At 45.1% G+C, this 21,120-nt stretch overlaps 1 protein-coding gene and 1 long non-coding RNA gene across 2 annotated transcripts in view; one reads left to right on the top strand and one right to left on the bottom strand.

Moving 5' to 3' along the window:
* LOC135547407 (unconventional myosin-XVI-like) overlaps positions 1 to 21,120 on the top strand; it is a 161,978-nt gene that overhangs the window by 119,446 nt on the left and 21,412 nt on the right. The window contains 5 exon segments of the mRNA XM_064976410.1: positions 5,365 to 5,467; positions 9,073 to 9,169; positions 9,247 to 9,508; positions 19,033 to 19,406; positions 19,605 to 20,852. Of these exon segments, the coding sequence (XP_064832482.1) occupies positions 5,365 to 5,467; positions 9,073 to 9,169; positions 9,247 to 9,508; positions 19,033 to 19,406; positions 19,605 to 20,852 (2,084 nt within the window).
* LOC135547408 (uncharacterized) overlaps positions 1 to 21,120 on the bottom strand; it is a 62,681-nt gene that overhangs the window by 32,447 nt on the left and 9,114 nt on the right. The window contains exon 2 of the long non-coding RNA XR_010456708.1: positions 9,230 to 10,344. This is a non-coding gene — a long non-coding RNA (uncharacterized LOC135547408). The remainder of the gene's footprint in view (positions 1 to 9,229; positions 10,345 to 21,120) is intronic.

Genomic DNA, 21,120 nt, shown 5'->3' with positions numbered 1-21,120 from the left:
CCCCGGGATGAACAGTGAATGGATATGGATGGTGGGATAATAGACAGATCTGTATGCAGCCAAACTCTACTCTGTACCACCAGAGTTGTTTTGATGGAGGTCCATTGTAGAGTCTAATCTGTTGTTGGCAGAGCTGTAATTGAATGATGCCTGGTATGTGTGTGTGTGTGTGTGTGTGTGTGTGTGTGCGTGTGCGTGCGTGTGTGATTGTATGAAGAGCAGTGGGTTTAGGGAGACATGGGATACAAAGTGGTGTGTTGCTTGTTTTTATGGGACTGTGTGTGGTTGTGTGTGTGTGTGGGGGGGGGGGGTGATTGGGTGTATGGTCGACAGTTAGGTTAGCATCACAAAGGGGTGCCAGCCCCCCAGTGAAGTTGGGTTGTCTGGCGCTGGGGTGTGTCTGAGTCTGTGTGTCAGTGTCCGGGCGTTGGTGGTTGGTCAGACTGATTGTGATGGTAATATACTAGCCTTTGGCTGCTTGTCTGAGCGCCAGGCCAATTTGCATGACTTTTGTGTTTGGTTCTGAATAACCTGTTTGCTCTGTATGTTAATCATCATTCTCAATCCCTCTCTGTGTGTGTGTGTGTGTGTGTGTGTGTGTGTGTGTGTGTGTGTGTGTGTGTGTGTGTGTGTGTGTGTGTGTGTGTGTGTGTGTGTGTGTGTGTGTGTGTGTGTGTGTGTGTGTGTGTGTGCGTGTGGGGGGGGTTGGGTGTGTGTGTGTGTGTGTGTGTGTGTGTGCGTGTGGGGGGGGGTTGGGTGTGTGTGTGCTGTACATTTGCTCATACGTGCGCGTTGTGTGCATGTCTATTCATGCTTGTCTGGGTTTCCAGTCTGTTGTGTTTGTCTGTTTGTGTATCCCTGTGCAGATGGGTAGAGTGGGCTCTGAAATTGTTGACAAGCGTGATAGATTACCAAAAATCTATCAATGGTGGATTTGGTGTTGAAATGAGAACGAGCAGAAAATAACCCCATACCTACTGTAAAATATGGTGATGGATCTTTGATGTTACGGGGATATTTAGCTTCCACTGGTCTTTGAGGCCCTTGTTAAGGTCAATGGCATCATGAACTTTACCCAGTACCAGGATATTTTAGCCAAAGACCAGCTTGCCCTAGATCTTCCAGCAAGACAATAACACCAAGCGCACATCAAATCCACAATGAAAAACATATTTGGTCACAAAATCAAGGATTTATTTGGACAGGCAAGCTAAAATGTTTAATTTGGCTCTATACTCCAGTATTTTCGATTTGAGATCAAATATTTTGAGGTGACAGAGTATTTTCATACATACGTATTTTCTGTTTTACCATTTAGAAATGAATGGACTTTATATATCTAGTCACCATTTGAAGGTGTCATAAGTATTTGGACAAATTCACTTGGTAAAGACAGAATAAAGTCTCCAGGACCTGATTTGGAAGCTCCTCTATTCCTGTTTTTTGAGCATGTTTTGTGCCTGTTTAGCTCTGTGTGTGTGTGTGTGTGTGTGTGTGTGTGTGTGTGTGTGTGTGTGTGTGTGTGTGTGTGTGTGTGTGTGTGTGTGTGTGTGTGTGTGTGTGTGTGTGTGTGTGTGTGTGTGTGTGTGTGTGTGTGTGTGCGTGCGTGCGTGCGTGCGTGCGCGTTTGTGTGCGTGCGTGTCTTTCTTTGTCTTTGCGTACGTGTGCTTACACTCCAAGGCCATGTTTACTTAAATATAGAAAGAGGAGTCTGCAGAGTCACAAAGAGTCCATTCACCCTGTCTGTCTGTCTGTCTGTCTGTCTGTCTGTCTGTCTGTCTGTCTGTCTGTCTGCCTGTCTGCCTGTCTGTCTGTCTGTCTGTCTGTCTGTCTGTCTGTCTGTCTGTCTGTCTGTCTGTCTGTCTGTCTGTCTGTCTGTCTGTCTGTCTGCCTGTCTGTCTGTCTGTCTGTCTGTCTGTCTGTCTGTCTCTCAACATACGTTTAGAATGAATGGATGGATGCAGCCATGGATGGTGGGAGGGATGTCGAGTGTAGGGTGGACTAAAATGCAGACTTCAGAGATCTCTCTCATTATTTCCTTCACCTTCTCGTTCTCTCTGATTTTTGTTTTTTTCCCTATCAGTGTTTTTCTCTAATCTCTTTCTCTCTCTCTCATCCTCTCCTCTCCCTCATTCTTAGTGTTTCTGTATTTCCACTCCCTTTCTCCCTCTTCTCCTTCTCCCTGTTTGTCTTTTTATTCTGTTTTCTCTCTTCTTTGCTCCATCGTTCCCTCACTCTCTCAAGGCCCTGGCCCTTCAGTAAACCAGATGACAAGTTTATAAATCAATCATTGATCCTAAGGCCAACATGCCGTCACACACACACACAAACAAACAAACAAACACACACACACACTTACATTCTTCTTCAGAGTCATGCAGGTCGCACCATTAAGTCGCAGTGACCGCCAGAGGCCAATTGCATTAGCCTAGACTGCTCAGCTGCAGTGATTTATGGCTAAATCAATTTTATTGTTGCTTTTATTTGTCGTTTATGATGTTTTGTGGCCAGGTCAGGAAACACCAATTGAACTTTGAACTTGAAACCCTGCCCGTTTCATGGATGTCTGTTGTTTTCCTTTCTGATATGTTTTTATTTACTAGCAAACACTTCCTCAGGTCAGGAGTTAGATCTTAAAATGTGGAAGTAAAATTTGTGTTATTGGATATACTTTAGTCTAGCTGTCCATATTTTTTCTAAGGTTTCTGGTTGAAACCACACGCTATTGTCTCTTTTGCGTAATCGGTGACCAATATCATTAAATTCCAACTGAACTCACTGTGCATGAAGAACTCTTGCCTAGTAAGCAAAGCCTGTAAGCTACACTGATGTCATGTGAAGTGTCATGTGATTAATGTGACCAACCATTAGGGCTTCAGAGAGTGGGTTAGAGTACAGAAATCACCATCCTGCTTTTACTGCCTTTGTGACAGTTAACATTTGGGGGCCGCTGAAGGGCCCTTGGTCATGTAGGCCAGACTCTTATCAGAGGTGCTATTTCACTTCGTTGACTCCATATGACACAGCCCCCCTAGGTATTGTAAAATTGGGGGCCATCAATAGTTTTCATATTCTTACAGGAGAGGTTGTGAGTTTACAGAGATCCTTTGTGTTTTATGGGTCCTGTGGGACACCGTAGCGCTGTCTGTCGGCCTGTACATTAGCTTACAGAGAGAGGGTTAGGCAGAGTTCAGAGGGAACCCACTTCTCTAAATCAAACACGCACTAAAATACACACACACACACGCACACACGCACACACGCACACACACACACACACACACACACACACACACACACACACACACACACACACACACACACACACACACACACACACACACATAAACACAGTATAGATGTGTACACAGCAGGTTCGTCTCGTCAGGACCTCTCCAGACTATTCTAAACCGCCCTATGCTGCTCTTTCACCACACCCTCCACTCCCCCCCCCCACACACACACACACACACACACACACACACATAAACACAGTATTGATGTGTACACAGCAGGTTCCTCTCGTCAGGACCTCTCCAGACTATTCTAAACCGCCCTATGCTGCTCTTTCACCACACCCTCCACCCCCCCCCCCCCCCACACACACACACACACCATTAACAACACAAGTGGTTTATATCTCTGACCATCTGCTCATTATGTTTGCCTCATTTAACAGGGACATTCTGTGACATCATTACACAGGGACAGTCTGTCTGTCTGTCTGTCTGTCTGTCTGTCTGTCTGTCTGTCTGTGGACTCTGGATCACACATCAGATGGAGGGAAAGCAGTACTTCAGATCACAGTACTTCAGATCACACAGAGAAGTCAGATGAACAAAGAATTGTAATTGGATAAAGGCTCCTATTAACCTGTCATTAGACCTTAGGGCCTACACTAGTATGTAGCTCTGACCTGGACAATGTGCTCTGGGTAGAAGTCAACCTTAACCACTTATCTACAATCAGCTGAGCTTACCTTTACTACTACTACTTAACTTTAGGGGAGAAAATGCAAGACTGACCTAAGAGCAGTGTACATGGGTAACTATCTGATTTCGAACAATGCATAACAGCTGTTTATTACTGGAATGATTACCAAACATCTGTTGAGTATTGGTATGCACACCCTTTTCTGTGGGCTTTTCCACAAATTGATGTACGTTGATGTACGTTATTCATGTTGTTAAAGTTGTCCAGACATCCCTTACCAGCGTTCACTCTACTCAAACACAAAGGATCAAAGGCTGTGTCTCTAACCACACAATGGAGCTCCTCTTTGACCAAAACAACCCCTCCCCCTCTTCCAACTGACCTCTCACAGAAGCGGTAGCCCTTGGCAACACCAATAGGAACAGATGCTGTGGTGCTGGCCCACCTTTTGACCCCCACTGACTTATGAACCCTCTTGTTTGTGAATGGGCGGGTCATCCCCACCAGAACCATATAGAGTTTCTGGGCCTCACAAAAACCGCCTAAAGGTAAGGCTCCTTTTGAACCACAAATCTAGGTTGCCCCGGCCCCAATCCTCGCTTTACCATAAATGTGATTATGAAAATCACTGTCCTTACCGAAAAAACACATGATTTCACATGTGAAATTTAAAATTGTATTTCACGTGAAATTTCTAAAAATATTTGATGTGAGGATGTCCCTGGAACGTCACACATATTTGACACACTATTATACATTGTTTATATGTTGTTTATATATATTTGATATATTGTTTATATGTATTAATACAGTAGTTATTATTCAACATGACCTCACCTGGGATTTGAAATCACAGCATCTTGGTTCATGGCATTCCGATCTTCCTGCTACTCTGATCAAGAACTGATTTCACCTGTATTCCTACCCTTTGGATTTCAAAGGGAATATCAGCTCTGTTAAAAATACACTCAAGAAAAGCTATTATACTATTCAGGAGTAACGTTAAAACAGAATAATATGCACCACCAACATTAGACAACTGTACAGAAAAACAACATTTTTTAAATAAGAAAATGAAATCCATGATGTGAAAGAATAGTCAGATGAACTAATAACTAAAATAGCAGTGCAGATGGCACTCATCTAACTCTCATATATGGAATTGTGGTTTCAAATGTGAAAATCGGATTTGCAGTATCACATCAACAACTTTCACATGTGAAGATCTAACTCTGTTACATGTTATCACATTGACATCACATAAGAACACGTGATTAAAACAACAAACGTGGGGGGGTTTTCTGCAAGCTTTCTTCTTACAAACACCAAGACCGTGTCACACTGAAATCATTTCCCTCCATGTGTTACGGATGTATTGATCCCAATGTAATAAGATGTGTGCTGATGGTTTCTCTATTGTGTGTGTCTCAGGTACAGAGACCTAGTGGACACCACGCTAGCTGGCAAAAAGAAGCTGTCCTCGGAGGAGAAATGTTGCTTTGTTCTGCAGCAGTGCAAACTCCAAGGATGGAAGGTGTGTAGCGGTGTCACTGCTCCCCTATTCTCTCTCTCTCTCTCTCTCTCTCTCTCTCTCTCTCTCTCTCTCTCTCTCTCTCTCTCTCTCTCTCTCTCTCTCTCTCTCTCTCTCTCTCTCTCTCTCTCTCTCTCTCTCTCTCTCTCTCTCTCTCTCTCTCTCTCTCTCTCTCACACACTCTCTCTCTCTCTCTACACACTCTGCTCAAAAACAAAGTATGGGAAGATAAATAATTTGAGCCCAGAATGAAATACTTTGAAATCCCATGGACTCCTCATTAAACCCTATTACAGCTGCCCCCCAAACAACACAACTAGCCTTCACACGCACACACACTAGAGTCCTGCATGGGTCAGTTGTTGTTGGAGCCGCACCCATCCCGCGTTGGCCACATCAGTTCCGAGCCCCACCCAATACCCGACCTCAGAACAGATTTTTCTTCACAAGCATGGCATTGTTTTCAGAGCCGATCTGCCGATCTGTTACCCGCCATAATGTATGACTAACATCAATTAAATGAATCGTTCTCATGATTCCTGAGTAGTGGTCAATGTTTCCTTTGAATTAATTTGTCTGCATATCTATTCAACATTTGGATAAAAGTAAACCATGCAATGAATTAAAAACGACAGGCTATCTTTTTATTTTCACAATGCAATGCGTCACATTGACAACTTAAATCGATTTGAGAAAAATAGCCTTCTAATTAGCCTTCTTACCTAATGAAAGTATATATAGGTGTTATAAAAAAACTATATCTTAAAATTATTGTTTCGATAATCACAAAGTTTAAATTAAATATAAATAAACTATTCCCGGAATTGAAAATAGGCTGCAAAAATCGTCTACATTTATTTAGTAGCATAAAGGGCTACTCAAACTTTTACCAGCCGCACCGGTTTAGATTTACGTATATGGCCTGCTATGGTCTAAATCAACGAAAGCCTGAATGACGTAGGCTAATAATTAACTGATAATCAACTGAACATATCATAAATAAATACCTGATTGCACTTTTTGCAGGCTGTGTTGTTGTCCTTCCAAAGCGTGGATTTCACTCGTGTAGCACCTGTTTCCAAAGTGGTATAGCCTATTCCACCATCATAACCTCTCTTTTGATTTCTCTGGCTAGGCCTACATGAACCATTTTTACCTGAGGTAGGCGAGCCAGGGAAAGTAAACTATTTTCATACAGGGGGAAGGAACATAAGCTCTCCACGTGGACAATTAGAATGTTTGAACACAAATAATGGACAGTTTCCTGCTCCACACTCTCTCAATAAGTGCGTTGCTGTAACCTTGCCACTCACCGAATGGAATTTGCAACACAACAAGCTACTCGGTTTTTAAAAAGTGTAGGCCCTGTTATCTTGTTTTTAAAAAATGTCCGACACGCAGTGTAATTTTTCTGAACCGCGAGCCGACCCGCGGTTTAAAATAACGTTTTATTCCACCCGCCATCTGATTGTTTTGCGGTGACGCACGGGGAACAGTGGGTATCCGCCCGGATGCAGGACTCTAACACACACACACACACACACACCAATCAGCAGTCTGGAGCGGCCAATGACATCTCCCCCTTCCCTGTGTGTGTGACCTCTTTGTTTCACAGTGACTCCAGGCTCACACACACGCACACGCTCTCTCACAATGCCTCATGGGACACATTGTCACACGCACCCAGGCCCACACACATGCATTTCTGAGAAGTTGTGTGTATTTTAAATTATTTATTTTATTTATTTCACCTTTATTTAACCAGGTAGGCTATTTGAGAACATTTGCAACTGCGACCTGGCCAAGATAAAGCATAGCAATTCGACACATACAACAACACAGAGTTACACATGGAATAAACAAACATAGTCAATAATACAGTAGAACAAAAGAAAACAAAAAGTCTATATACAGTGAGTGCAAATGAGGTAAGATAAGGGAGTAATGCCAATAAATCGGCCATGGTGGCGAAGTAATTACAATATAGCAATTAAACACTGGAATGGTAGATGTGCAGAAGATGAATGTGCAAGTAGAGATACTGGGGTGCAAAGGAGCAAGATAAATTAATAAATACAGTAGGGGATGAGGTAGGTAGATAGATGGGCTGTTTACAGATGGGCTATGTACAGGTGCAGTGATCTGTGAGCTGCTCTGACAGCTGGTGCTTAAAGCTAGTGAGGGAGATATGAGTCTCCAGCTTCAGAGATTTTTGCAGTTCGTTCCAGTCATTGGCAGCAGAGAACTGGAAGAAAAGATGACCAAAGGAGGAATTGGCTTTGGGGGTGATCAATGAGATATACCTGCTGGAGCGCGTGCTACGAGTGGGTGCTGCTATGGTGACCAGTAAGCTGAGATAAGGTCTAGCAGAGACTTGTAGATAACCTGTAGCCAGTGGGTTTGGAGACGAATATGAAGCGTGGGCCAACCAACGAGAGCGTACAGGTCGCAATGGTGTGTAGTGTATGGGGCTTTGGTGACACAACGGATGGCACTGTGATAGACATCATCCAGTTTGTTGAGTAGATTGTTGGAGGCTATTTTATAGATGACATCACCGAAGTCGAGGATCGGTAGGATGGTCAGTTTTAAGAAGGTATGTTTGGCAGCATGAGTGAAGGATGCTTTGTTGCGATATAGGAAGCCAAGTCTAGATTTAATTTTGGAGTGAGTCTGAAAGGAGAGTTTACAGTCTAACCAGACACCTAGGTATTTGTAGTTGTCCACGTATTATAAGTCAGAGCCGTCCAGAGTAGTGATGCTAGATGGGCGAGCAGGTGTGGGCAGTGATCAGTTGAATAGCATGCATTTAGTTTTACTTGCGTTTAAGAACAGTTGGAGGCCACGGAAGGAGAGTTGTATAGCATTGAAGCTCGTATGAAGGTGAGTTAACACAGTGTCCAAAGAAGGGCCAGAGGTATACAGAATGGTGTCGTCTGCGTAGAGGTGTATCAGAGAATCACCAGCAGCAAGAGCAACATCATTGATGTATACAGAGAAGAGAGTCGGCCCGACGATTGAACCCTGTGGCACCCCCATAGAGACTGCCAGAGGTCCGAACAACAGGCCCTCCGATTTGGCACACTGAACTCTATCAGAGAAGTAGTTGGTAAAACAGGCGAGGCAATCGGTTGAGAAACCAAGGCTGTCGAGCCTGCCAATAAGAATGTGGTGATTGACAGAGTCGAAAGCCTTGGCAAGGTCGATGAAGACGGCTACACAGTAATGTCTCTTATCGATGGCGGTTATGATGTCGTTTAGGAACTTTAGCGTGGCTGAGGTGCACCCATAGGAATGAGTAGTCTGGGTGTGTTGGAGCGTATCGGCCCCTTGGCCTGTGCACCTGTCAGGACACATGTATAACTACAACAAACTTAATGAATCCTGAATCTGACTGAACCCCAATCCTCCACCTGTCTGTCTGTCTGTCTGTCTGTCTGTCTGTCTGTCTGTCTGTCTGTCTGTCTGTCTGTCTGTCTGTCTGTCTGTCTGTCTGTTTGCCTGCCTGACTGCCTGCCTGCCTGTCTGTCTGTCTGTCTGTCTGTCTGTCTGTCTGTCTGTCTGTCTGTCTGTCTGTCTGTCTGTCTGTCTGTCTGTCTGTGTCTCAGATGAGCAGTAGTAAGGTGTTTCTGAGGTACTGGCAGGCTGACCAGCTCAATGACCGCTGCCACCAACTACACAGGAAGATCATCACCTGCCAGAAAGGTACAACACAACTTGCATCCATGTTTGTGTGTGTGCGCGTGTATTATTAACCCCTCTCACCCCCTATCCTCTGTCAGTGATCCGTGGCTGGCTGGCCAGACAGCGTGTGCATCGTAGACTGTCATCTCAACAGACGGAGGACTGCAGTGTCCAGAGGTTCCTCCAGGGGGCAGAAGACCAGGGCCTGCACACCTACGACCACCTGGTCATCCAGAACGCCACCGACATCGCCCGCGAAAGCGACCACCAGCGCTGCCATGGCAACGGGTCACACGGCAACAGCCCGCCCCTCGGGGACAGGCCAGAGCCAGTTGGGAAAGAGGAGGACACACCCAAGAGGTAAGAGACCAACCCTTTCAACCCTCATGGAGAGGTCGCTCATGGTGGTTTTGTGTTTCTTCATTGGTTGGAAGCTAGTTGTATCATGTAATATAATGATTGAGACTATATTCTGTAGCTGTTGCATCAATGTAAGTAATTCTAAACCAACACAAACACTATAAGGATTTCAAGGTCACAAGGTGTGTGTGTGTGTGTGTGTGTGTGTGTGTGTGTGTGTGTGTGTGTGTGTGTGTGTGTGTGTGTGTGTGTGTGTGTGTACAATGTGTGTGCACAATGTGTGTGTCATGTGATGTGAGTAATGGTGTCATTGAGCCCGTGCTGGCTGGTGGCTTTAATTGCATATGATGATTGATAGTAGGGTAATGAGATAGACCATCAGCATGTGGTAATGTTTCAATGTTGTCGCTGTGATGACACTCTGGTCTCCTTGTCTTATAGCTGCAGTGCATTACACAGCTTATATTTGGCATCGTTTGTAATGTAAGACAGTCCCAAAATGCTTGGTGGCCATCTTTTTAAATGTAGGCACTTGGGAAGGAGAGAGGCTGTCATTTTAGAATGTATTCTCAAATGAGATGGCGCCGAAGAACGTGGCTGACGTTTTACATTCTCCCAACCAATTGTGATGTTTTGTTATTTTTTTTTGCATTTTGTGTAACTTTAAAAAAAACATATTGTATACATAATGTTGCTGCAATCGTCTCTTATGACAGAAAATAACGTCTGGACATCAGAATAGCGATTACTCACCGTGGACTGGAAGAAACTTCTTCCTTTAACGAGTCCAACGAGAAGGATATCCTGCTTTCACTGGAACAGGCCCGGATCCCCGCCTTTTGCGTGAAGAAAAGACACAGGAAAAGGGGCCACAGATCAGGCATCCTTCTAAAGATCCATAGGCGAGTGATTAAACTCCCACTGCCATCCATTCTTCTTGCTAACGTGCAATCATTGGACAATAAAATTGTTGACCTACGATTAAGATATCTTACCAACCGGACATTAAAAACTATAACATCTTATGTTTCACCGAGAGATACGGACAATATAGAGCTAGCGGGATGTTTCATGTACCGGCAGAACAGAGAGGTTACCTCTGGTAAGACGAGGGGTGGGGGTGTGTTTTTATTTGTCAATAACAGCTGGTGCGCGATGTCTAACATTAAAGAAGTCTCAAAGTATTGCTCGACTGAGGTGTAGAGTACCTTATGATAAGCTGTAGACCACACTATCTACCAAGAGAGTAGCTGTCTATTTTCCACCACAGAACGAAGCTGGCCCTAAGACCGCTCTCAACCAACTCTATAAGGCCATAAGCAAAGAAGAAAACGCTCACCCAGAAGCGGTGCTCCTAGTGGCCGGGGACTTCAATGCAGGCAAACTTAAATCAGTTTTACCAAATTTTTACCAGCATGTCACATGTGCAACCAGAGAAAAAAAATCCTAGACCACCTTTACTCCACACAAAGAGATGCATACAAAGCTCTACCCCACCCTGTTTCCTGCTTACAAGCAAAAACCAAAGCAGGAATTACCAGTAACTCGCTCAATACGGAAGTGGTCAGATGACGAATACGCTACACTACAGGACTGTTTTGCTAGCACAGACTGGAATATGTTCCGGGATTCATCCAATGGCATTAAGGAGTACACCACATCAGTCATCGGCTTCATCAATAAGTTCATTGATTACGTCGTCCACACAGTGAGTGTACGTACATATCCCAACCAGAAGCCATGGATTACAAGCAACATCTGCATCAATCTAAAGGCTAGAGCTGACGCTTTCAAGGAGAGAGAAACTAATCAGGACGCTTATCAGAAATCCCGCTATGCCCTCTGACGAACCATCAAACAAGCAAAGAGTCAATACAAGATTAATATTGAATCCTACTACACAAGCTCTGACGCTCGTCGGATGTGGCAGGGCTTGAAAACGGTTATGGACTACAAAGGGAACCCAGACACGAGCTGCCCAGTGATGTGAGCCTACCAGACAAGCTAAATGCATGCATGCATGCTCGCTTCGGGATAAGCAACACTGATGCATGCCCGAGAGCACCAGCTGTTCTGGATGACTGTGTGATTACGCTAACGGTAGCCGATGTGAAAAAAACCTTTAAACAGGTCAACATTCACAAACCCGCTGGGCCAGACAGATTAACAGGATGTGTACTCAAAGCATGCCCAGACCAACTGGCAAGTGTCTTCACTGATATTTTCAACCTCTCCCTGACCGAGTCTGTAATACCTACATGTTTCAAGCAGACCACCATAGTCCCTGTGCCCAAGGAAGCAAAGGTACCCTGCCTAAATGATTACCGCCCCGTGGCACTCACGTAGGTAGCCATGAAGTGCTTTGAAAGTCTGGTCATGGCTCACATATACGGCATCCTCCAGGGCACACTAGACTCACTCCAATTCGCATACCACCCTAACAGATCCACAGATGATGCAATCTCAATTGTACTCCACACTGCCCTTTCTCACCTGGACTAAAGGAACACCTATGTGAGAATATTGTTCATTGACTACAGCTTAGCATTCAACACCATAGTGCCCATGAAGCTCATCACTAAGCTAATGACTCTGGGACTAAACACCGCCCTCTGCAACTGGATCTTGGACTTCCTGACGGGCCGCCCCCAGGAGGTCAGAGTATGCAACAACACGTCTGCCACACTGATCCTTAACACTGGGCCCCCTCAGGGGTGTGTACTTAGTCCCCTCCTGTACTCCCTGTTCACCCATGACTGCATGGCCCAACACGACTCCAACACCATCATTAAGTTTGCTGACAACATAACAGTGGTAGAATAAGTAGAATAAGTAGAATAAGAATAAGGAGCCTGATCACTGACAACGCTGAAAAGGCCTATAGGGAGGAGGTCAGAGAACTGGCAGTGTGGTGCCGGACAACAACCTCTCCCGCAATGTGAACAAGAATAAGGAGCTGATCACCGACAACGCTGAAAAGGCCTATAGGGAGGAGGTCAGAGAACTGGCAGTGTGGTGCCGGACAACAACCTCTCCCGCAATGTGAACAAGAATAAGGAGCTGATCACCGACAACGCTGAAAAGGCCTATAGGGAGGAGGTCAGAGAACTGGCAGTGTGGTGCCAGGACAACAACCTCTCCCGCAATGTGAACAAGAATAAGGAGCTGATCACCGACAACGCTGAAAAGGCCTATAGGGAGGAGGTCAGAGAACTGGCAGTGTGGTGCCGGACAACAACCTCTCCCGCAATGTGAACAAGAATAAGGAGCTGATCACCGACAACGCTGAAAAGGCCTATAGGGAGGAGGTCAGAGAACTGGCAGTGTGGTGCCGGACAACAACCTCTCCCACAATGTGAACAAGAATAAGGAGCTGATCACCGACAACGCTGAAAAGGCCTATAGGGAGGAGGTCAGAGAACTGGCAGTGTGGTGCCGGACAACAACCTCTCCCGCAATGTGAACAAGAATAAGGAGCTGATCACCGACAACGCTGAAAAGGCCTATAGGGAGGAGGTCAGAGAACTGGCAGTGTGGTGCCAGGACAACAACCTCTCCCGCAATGTGAACAAGAATAAGGAGCTGATCGTGGACTACAGGAAAAGGCGGGCCGAACAGGCCCCCATTAACATCGATGGGGCTGTAGTGGAGCGCGTCGAGAGTTTCAAGTTCCTTGGTGTCCACATCACCAATGAACTATCATGGTCCAAACATACCAAGACAGTCGTGAAGAGGGAACGACAAAACCTTTTCCCCCTCAGGAGACTGAAAATATTTGGCATGGGTGCCCAGATCCTCAAAAGGTTCTACAGCTGCACCATCGAGAGCATCCTGACCGGTTCCATCACCGCCTGGTATGGCAACTGCTCGGCATCTGATCATAAGGCGCTACAGAGGGTTGTGCGAAAAGCCCAATACATCACTGGGGCCAAGCTTCCTGCCATCCAGAACCTATATAATAGGTGGTCTCAGAGGAAAGCCCATAAAATTGAAACTCCAGTCACCCAGGTTATAGACTGTTTTCTCTGCTACCGCACGTCAAGTGGTACCGGAGCGCTAAGTCTAGGACCAAGAGGCTCCTCAATTACTTCTACCTCAAAGCCATAAGACTGCTGAACAATTAATAAAATCGCCTCCGGACAATTTACAATGACCCTCCTCCCTTTTGTACACTGCTGCTACTCGCTGTTTATTATCTATGCATAGTCACTTCACCCCCACCTACATCCTGTATCCCTGCACACTGACTCGGTACCGGTTCCCCCTGTATATAACCTCATTATTGTTATTCTTATCGTGTTACCTTTTTATTATTACTTTTAGTTTTTGTCTGCTTGGTAAATATTTTCTTAACTCTTCTTGAACTACGCTGTTGGTTAAGGGCTTGTAAGTAAGCATTTCACAATAAAGTCTACACCTGTTGTATTCGGCACATGTGACAAATCAAGTTTGATTGGATTTTATTCCTGTATTCCTTCTGAATATGCTCATAAGACAGCGATAAGCCTCCAATTGGCCTGTCTGATTGTGTTTGAAAATACAATTCTATTATTATACCTTTATTTCAACAAGGAACACAGACTGAGACCAAGGTCTCTTTTACAGATGGGCCCTGCGTATACATGTTTACACATACAGTTTAGGTACAATGATTAAGAAACTACACAAGACAAACAAAACGATCACAGATAACACAAAAGAATATAGCAGCAGATTGTTACATTTACACACAGGTTATTCCCCTAACAGGTTATTCCCCTAACAGGTTATTCCCCTAACAGTTTATTCCCCTAACAGCACAAGAACTTGCATTACCTGAAACAGTTACAAGCAATACAAAAAAAAATCCTCCAATAAATGTTTAAAATGGGCGACAGGGGGACAAAAGTCTCAAGTTTAAGTTTAGTCTGCAGGCTATTCTAAAGGCAAGGAGCGTAACAGGAAAAGGCAGCCATACCCAAATCTGTGGAAATCACATGGGCCTCAAGTGTAATTCACATTTGAGACCTGGTTTTAGGAATTCTAATTCTAATGTTGATGAGTGATGATAAATAAGAAGATAGTTTATTCAGAAGTGCTTTATAGACAAACACGAGAGCATGTTGTTCTCGTCTCACGAAGAGCGAAGTCCAACCCACATTTTGATATTAAACACAGTGGTGAGTTCTGTAGCTAGCACCCGTAATAAACCTAAGTGTGCAATGATAAGTAGCATCCAGCAATTTAAGTGTGGATGCCGTAGCATGCATGTAGATAATATCCCTATAATCTATAACAGACAAGAACGTAGCTTGCACAATTTGTATTCTATTTGTAAAGAACAAACATGTCCTGTTTCTACAGAGGAAGCCTAGCTTAATTTTTAGCCGTTTACAAAGTTTGTTAACATGCATTTTAAAAGACAGTTCATCATCCAACCATATGCCTAAGTGTTTATATGCAGAGACCTGATTAAATCTAGAACCATCTGAGCTCGTAAGTGTACGTGTATTTTCAACCAACTTTTTAATCTATTCAAAATCATAAAATGTGTTTTCTTTGCATTTAAAACAAGTTTCAGCTGTATAAAATACCCTTGTAATATCTTCAAATCTGTCTCCAATAGTGATAATGCTTGGTCAGCCGTTGAAGCGATAGAGTACATGATAGTGTCATCAGCATATAAATTAATTTTATATTGGTTTTAGCAGCATTTAATACCATCTTCAGGTCAACAAATGCTTTCTGCAAGGTAGTAAAAGCATATTGAAGAGTCAACAGATCCTGAGCTGCTTTATGGGCAGTAGCGTGTACAACACTATCATCTGCATACGGATGGAAGTCACTGTTTTGTACAGATAGACCACTGCTGTTAATATGAATAGTGAAAAGAAATGTACCAAGAATCGAACACCAAGCACCCCAATCTAAGCCAATCGTAGAGAGTTTCTGAAAATGTAAAGGGTGATCCACAGAGTTGAACGCCTTGGACAGGTCAATGAAGAGGGCAGCGCAGTGTTTCTTCGTATCTAAACAATTTATGGCATCATTTAAAACCATAGAAGTAGCAGAGATGGTACTATTACCTGGTCTGAACCCTGGCTGTTTTACATTGAGAAAGCATGTAGCAGTTAAAAGGATCTGAGCTGAGTAATAATCAATGATTCAAGGATTTTTCCCAGGCAAGAGAGTTTGGAAATGGGACGATAATTATTTACATCACTCAGGTCGTCACCTTTATGTAGAGGAAGCACATGGTCCGCCTTACACACTCTAGAGATAGTACTCAATATAATTGTCAAGTAAGGAGTTTTTACAATACATCAGAAGTAGACTGTTGCTCCAGAGAAAACAAGGATTCACTGGGGGTTGTCTGGTCCTCTATCAATTTGACTGGCGACTGGGAGAGGGACGAGCAGTTTACTGACTGACCCGGGTCTATTAAACCAAGATTTCTTTCAAACAAAAATGTTTGATTTAAAGCATGACTTATCTCTTTTTTTTTCTAAATCATGCATCCAGATATTTTGACATTTATACTTTGCACATTTAAATGTAACAAACCCAGACATTTGTGTGACTTAAAAACAGCAGGGGTGTCGATATTTACCCTAACAAGGTCGTTATAAACTTCAGTGATGGCCTAGGGATAGTGGGTTAACTGCCTTGTTCAGGGGCAGAACAACAGATTCTTACCTCAGGGATTCGATCTTGTAACCTTTTGGTTACTAGTCCAACACTCTAACCACTAGGCCACCTGCCGCACGATAAAGACAACATTGACAGTTACAATAACTCTTTAGCCAGACCTGAAGTGATAGCAACCGACTGAATGTACCGTATCCACGTCTCCTCGTGGGTATGGGACCCGATATAATGTGACGTTTGTTTTGGTATTTCAGTTTTGCAACTTTGTGTCATTAAATCCCACGTGTACTATAACAGTATCTGTCTATGGATTTTAGTTGATGGCTTCAGCAAGTAGCGTAGTGATATCCTTTACTTTTGCACCCGGATAGCATAGGTTGCTAATCCCTGGCAAGGAGATGCTCCTTAACATTGAGCTTCCAGGTCAGATCCCCCGCTACCGTATCTCCGATAAGCGACAGGAACCACAGAAGCCGGCTGGGGAGAAGCCCCTCAGTGCAGAAGCTACAGCATCTGCATACCCGGTGTCTGTATGCCCTGAGGGGGTCAGTGGCTCAAAATGATTTGAGTGTTTAATATTACAACGCTGATAGAAAAAAACGGAACACTGGGGAGCGGGTCTCTTCCTCCACCTCAAACCAATCACACTACATTCACGCCTGCCAGGGGTAGAGCTGATATCATCCAACCTTTGGCTCGGTTCAAAAGGCGGTAAGGTGGGGAAATGCTCAAGATCCATAAAAGTTCCGTTACAGTCGTCTCTTTGAAAAAAGGCATTGACAAATGCGGTTAAACATGAGGCTTCCTTATTCAAAATGAAACGCTCTTCCAGATGTTTAATTTCCTCAAGTAAAGTAATGATACTCTTCTTGGCAGCATTTATTTCGTGGCATTTGACACAGATTAAGTTTTCAGAAAAGTCCTTCACTGGGTTGACATGAACATGTCACGTACGTTGCATTTAATGGCCTTAAGGAGTTTTCACTGCTTTGTGTAGAAGCAGGAGAACACCCTTTACTCAATTCAGCCATTTTGCTTACCAGAATGGGAATAATTATGTTAACCGCTCTTAAAACTTCTTATGGGCGGTAGCGTCCCACCTGGCCAACATCCGGTGAAATTGCAGAGTGCCAAATTCGAAATACAGAAATACTCATAATAAACATTCATAAAATATACAAGTGTTGTACATCGGTTTAAAGACTAACTTCTTGTTAATCCAGCCGCAGTGTCAGATTTCAAAAGGCTTTATGGCGAAAGCATACCATGCGATTATCTGAGGACAGCGCCCCGCTTACAAAAGCATACAAACATTTTCCAGCCAAGTAGAGGAGTCACAAAAGTCAGAAATAGCGATAAAATTTATAATTTACCTTTGATCTTCATATGGTTGCACTAACAACACTCCCTGTTACACAATAAATGTTTGTTTTGTTCGATAAAGTCCCTCTTTATGTCCCAAAAAGTCAGTTTTGTTGGTGCGTTTTGTTCAATAATTCACTGGCTCCAAGGCGGTCAAAACATGCAGACGAATACATCCTAATAGTACCGGTAAAGTCTGTCGAAACATGTCAAACGATGTTTATAATTAAATCTCAGGTTGTCTATTGTCTAAATAATCAATAATATTTCAACCGGACAATAGCGTTTTCAATAGAAAGGAAAAACAACGAACGGCGCTCTCGGTCACGCGCACAAAGCAGCTCTGTATTCTTCCACTGTCGTCTGACCAAAAGGTATTTTTACTCGTCGTTTTTCAAAATACAAGCCTGCAAGCATGTCTAAAGACTGTTGACATCTAGTGGAAGCCATAGGAACTGCAATCTGGGCCCTAACCCATAACATAGTCAATAGGCATTCAACAACTCACGTAAAAAAAAACTTCCTGGATGGATTTTCTAATCAGTTCTGTTAAACTCACAGACATTTTTTAAACAGTTTTAGAAACTTCAGAGTGTTTTCTATCCAATACTACCATGTATATGCATATCCTAGCTTCTGGGCCTGAGTAACAGGCAGTTTACTTTGGGCATGTTTGTCATTTAAACTTCAAAATACTGCCCCCTACACAAGAGTGGTTGATCTGTCCCTTTTTTCCCCCATCTTTTCGCCTAAAATGACTGCCTGTAGCTCAGGACCTGAAGCAAGGATATGCATATTCTTGATACTATGTGAAAGGAAACACTTAGAAGTTTGTGGAAATGTGAAATTAATGTAGGAGAAAATAACACATTACAATAACACAGATCTGGTAAAAGATAATACAAAGAAAAAAACATGCGTTATTTTGTATGTTTTTGTACCATCATATTTTAAATGCAAGAAAAAGGCCATAATGTATTATTCCAGCCCAGGCACTAATTGGATTTTGTCCATTAGATGACGGCAGTGTATGTGCAAAGTTTTAGACTAATCGAATGAACCATTGCATTTCTGTTCAAAATGTTGCTTCAAGACTTCCCAAATGTGCCTAATTGGTTTATTAACAACTTTTCAAGTTCATAACTGTGCACTCTACTCAAACAATAGCATGGTATTCTTTCACATCTTTCACTACAGTAAATTGGACAATGCAATGTCCTGGGAAATTGATTATTACTTACAACCTCATGCTAATCGCATTAGCCTACGTTAGCTCAACCGTCCCGTGGGAGACCCACCGATCTGGATTTGTATTAGATGAAAAGTAATTATATTATGGTTGTCACTAGAGAATAATTCAATTTATTATGTTTGGTTGGAACCAGGATCAAACATCACCAGAAGGTGTGTTGGTCCATGGTGAGGGGAAGGAGAGAGAAATTGAGCAATAGAGGGAAAGAGAGGAATGGGGTTGAAAATGGTCAAATGTTAATTTATTTATCATGCGGATATTATTTCCTGCCCCCCTCCTATAGGGTTGTGGAGAAGAGCAGAAGAAACCAAGATGGCTCGGTTAGTGGGGGGAGCCGGACTATCCGCCACTTCCGCTCCAGCTCAGTGCCCATCCCCCTGGCTATGGAGAACTTGGTACATTACAGCCCTGGACCATCCATCAAAACAGCCCTGCAGCTGGTGGCCTATAACAACGAGGATGGAGGGGGAGGGCTGGCGTCGCCAAGGAAACAGCCTCCCCCCAAACCCAAGCGGGACCCCAACACTCGCTTGAGTGCGTCGTACGAGGCGGTCAGTGCCGGACTGACCCTGGGACCCTCGAGAGAGAGTCCCACCCCCGAAGGCTGCGGGTCGCCTGCAGGGAGCCCCCCAAAAACACAGCTGTCACCTACGGATGGTACACATAATTATGACATACTTCACAACTATCATTACCTTAGCCGCTACGTACCCCAAAACACTGCTGTCTCCTACGGATAGTGCATATATACACCACAACACCCCAACTATTATAACCTAAGCTTCTTTGAACCCCAAAACACAGCTGTCAGTGGTGGAACTGTTGTGAACTGCTTCTCCTCTTATCTCTCCCCAGCTCTGTCCAAGCCGCGGCCCCACAGTGATGACTACACGACCATGAGGAAGGTGCCTCCTCCCAAGCCCAAGAGGAGCCCAAATACCAAGCTCACGGGCTCCTACGAAGAGATCAACGCTGCCGGCATTAACCTCCTCCAGCTGCGCCCTGCCGACGTCAAACTGGCCCTGCTGTCCCGCGCTGGGGGACTGGGGGGGGTGATGCGGCACACAGCGTCTGTGGATGGCCCACAGGGGGTGACACTGAGCCTGCACCATGACCAGGATGAGGAGGATGTGTACATAGAGATGGTGGGGGCTCATGTCAGGAGTTACAGTCTGGGAGGCGGCCACCAGGACCCCCCCAACAGCCCCCAGCAGGGAGATGCCGAGGCCGTCTACGAGGAGATGAAGTACTTCCTGCCCGAGGAAGTGGGAGTTCCGGTGGGAAGCACGGTTGCCATGGCGACAGCTGCTGGGAAGTTGGAGGTGTTAGGGTTGATGTTAGGGTTGGGCTTGTCTCCCTCTCAGAGTGGGGAGGGAAAGAGGGCAGGGCTGGGGGGTCTAGCCACCACTATGGAGGCCCAAACATCTGCCACCGGAGGGCCCAGCAATATCCCTGCACCCTTCCCCAACCTGCTCCCACACCGCCCCCCTCTCCTGGTGTTCCCCCCCTCCCCCGTCACCTGCTCCCCTGCATCTGATGAGTCGCCCCTCACCCCTTTGGAGGTGAAGAAGTTGCCTGTGTTTGAAACCAACCTGAACTACGCCGGCCCAGACAGCCCCCTCTCCCCCCAGTACTCCCGCCAGCGTGCTGACTCCTCCCCCTCTCTCTCCGTTCTCCTCCCAGACAAGCCCACTCCTCCTCTCACCCCTCCTCCTCCTCCCCCCAATGCCCTGCCTCCTCCCTACCGCCCCCCCTCCCACTTTCCTTTCCCCCCAGAGTCCAGCATCCTCTCCCTTACCCGGGCTGCTTCCGTCACGGGAGGTGGCAGCTCGGACTCTCCCAAACCCTCCTACTCCTCCTCCTCTTCCTCCTCCTCTCATAGGGCTGGAGGAGAGAAGCCCCCTCCCTACTCTCCGGCCAAGTCCACCCGTCCAGAGCCACGCCGTTCCCACTCCTGCTCCTCCTCGCCCCTGCTGTTCAACCCAGCCAACGGGAGACCCCTGACCAGCCCTCAGCCAGCCCTGGATGAGCTCAACACCCTGTTTAGCTCTGGACGCAGCCTGCTCAAGAAGACCACTACAGGACGCAAGATGAGGGAGGGAGGTGAGTCACAATGTATCACACACACACACACCCTCAAGATCTTTCCATTGCTTCTCACACTTCTCCTGAGCTTAAAAGGTAGCTACACAACTTAGAGTGTATCCCAACAGTTATTTAACAGTGAGAAGCTCTCCCTGTCCCCCTCTCCTCTCTGGTGTCCTGGCGTTAACCTTTGTTTTTCATTAAAGATGCTCCATCACTCAGATTTATGAGGCAGCATTGGGCCGACCATGACCACGCCTGGACACTGCCTCCACCGTAGGGGAGG

Source organism: Oncorhynchus masou, chromosome 10, assembly GCF_036934945.1.
Source record: "Oncorhynchus masou masou isolate Uvic2021 chromosome 10, UVic_Omas_1.1, whole genome shotgun sequence".
NCBI classification, from domain to species: domain Eukaryota; kingdom Metazoa; phylum Chordata; class Actinopteri; order Salmoniformes; family Salmonidae; genus Oncorhynchus; species Oncorhynchus masou.
Note: the sequence above shows the minus strand (reverse complement) of the source record. Positions and strands in the feature narration are given on the sequence as shown.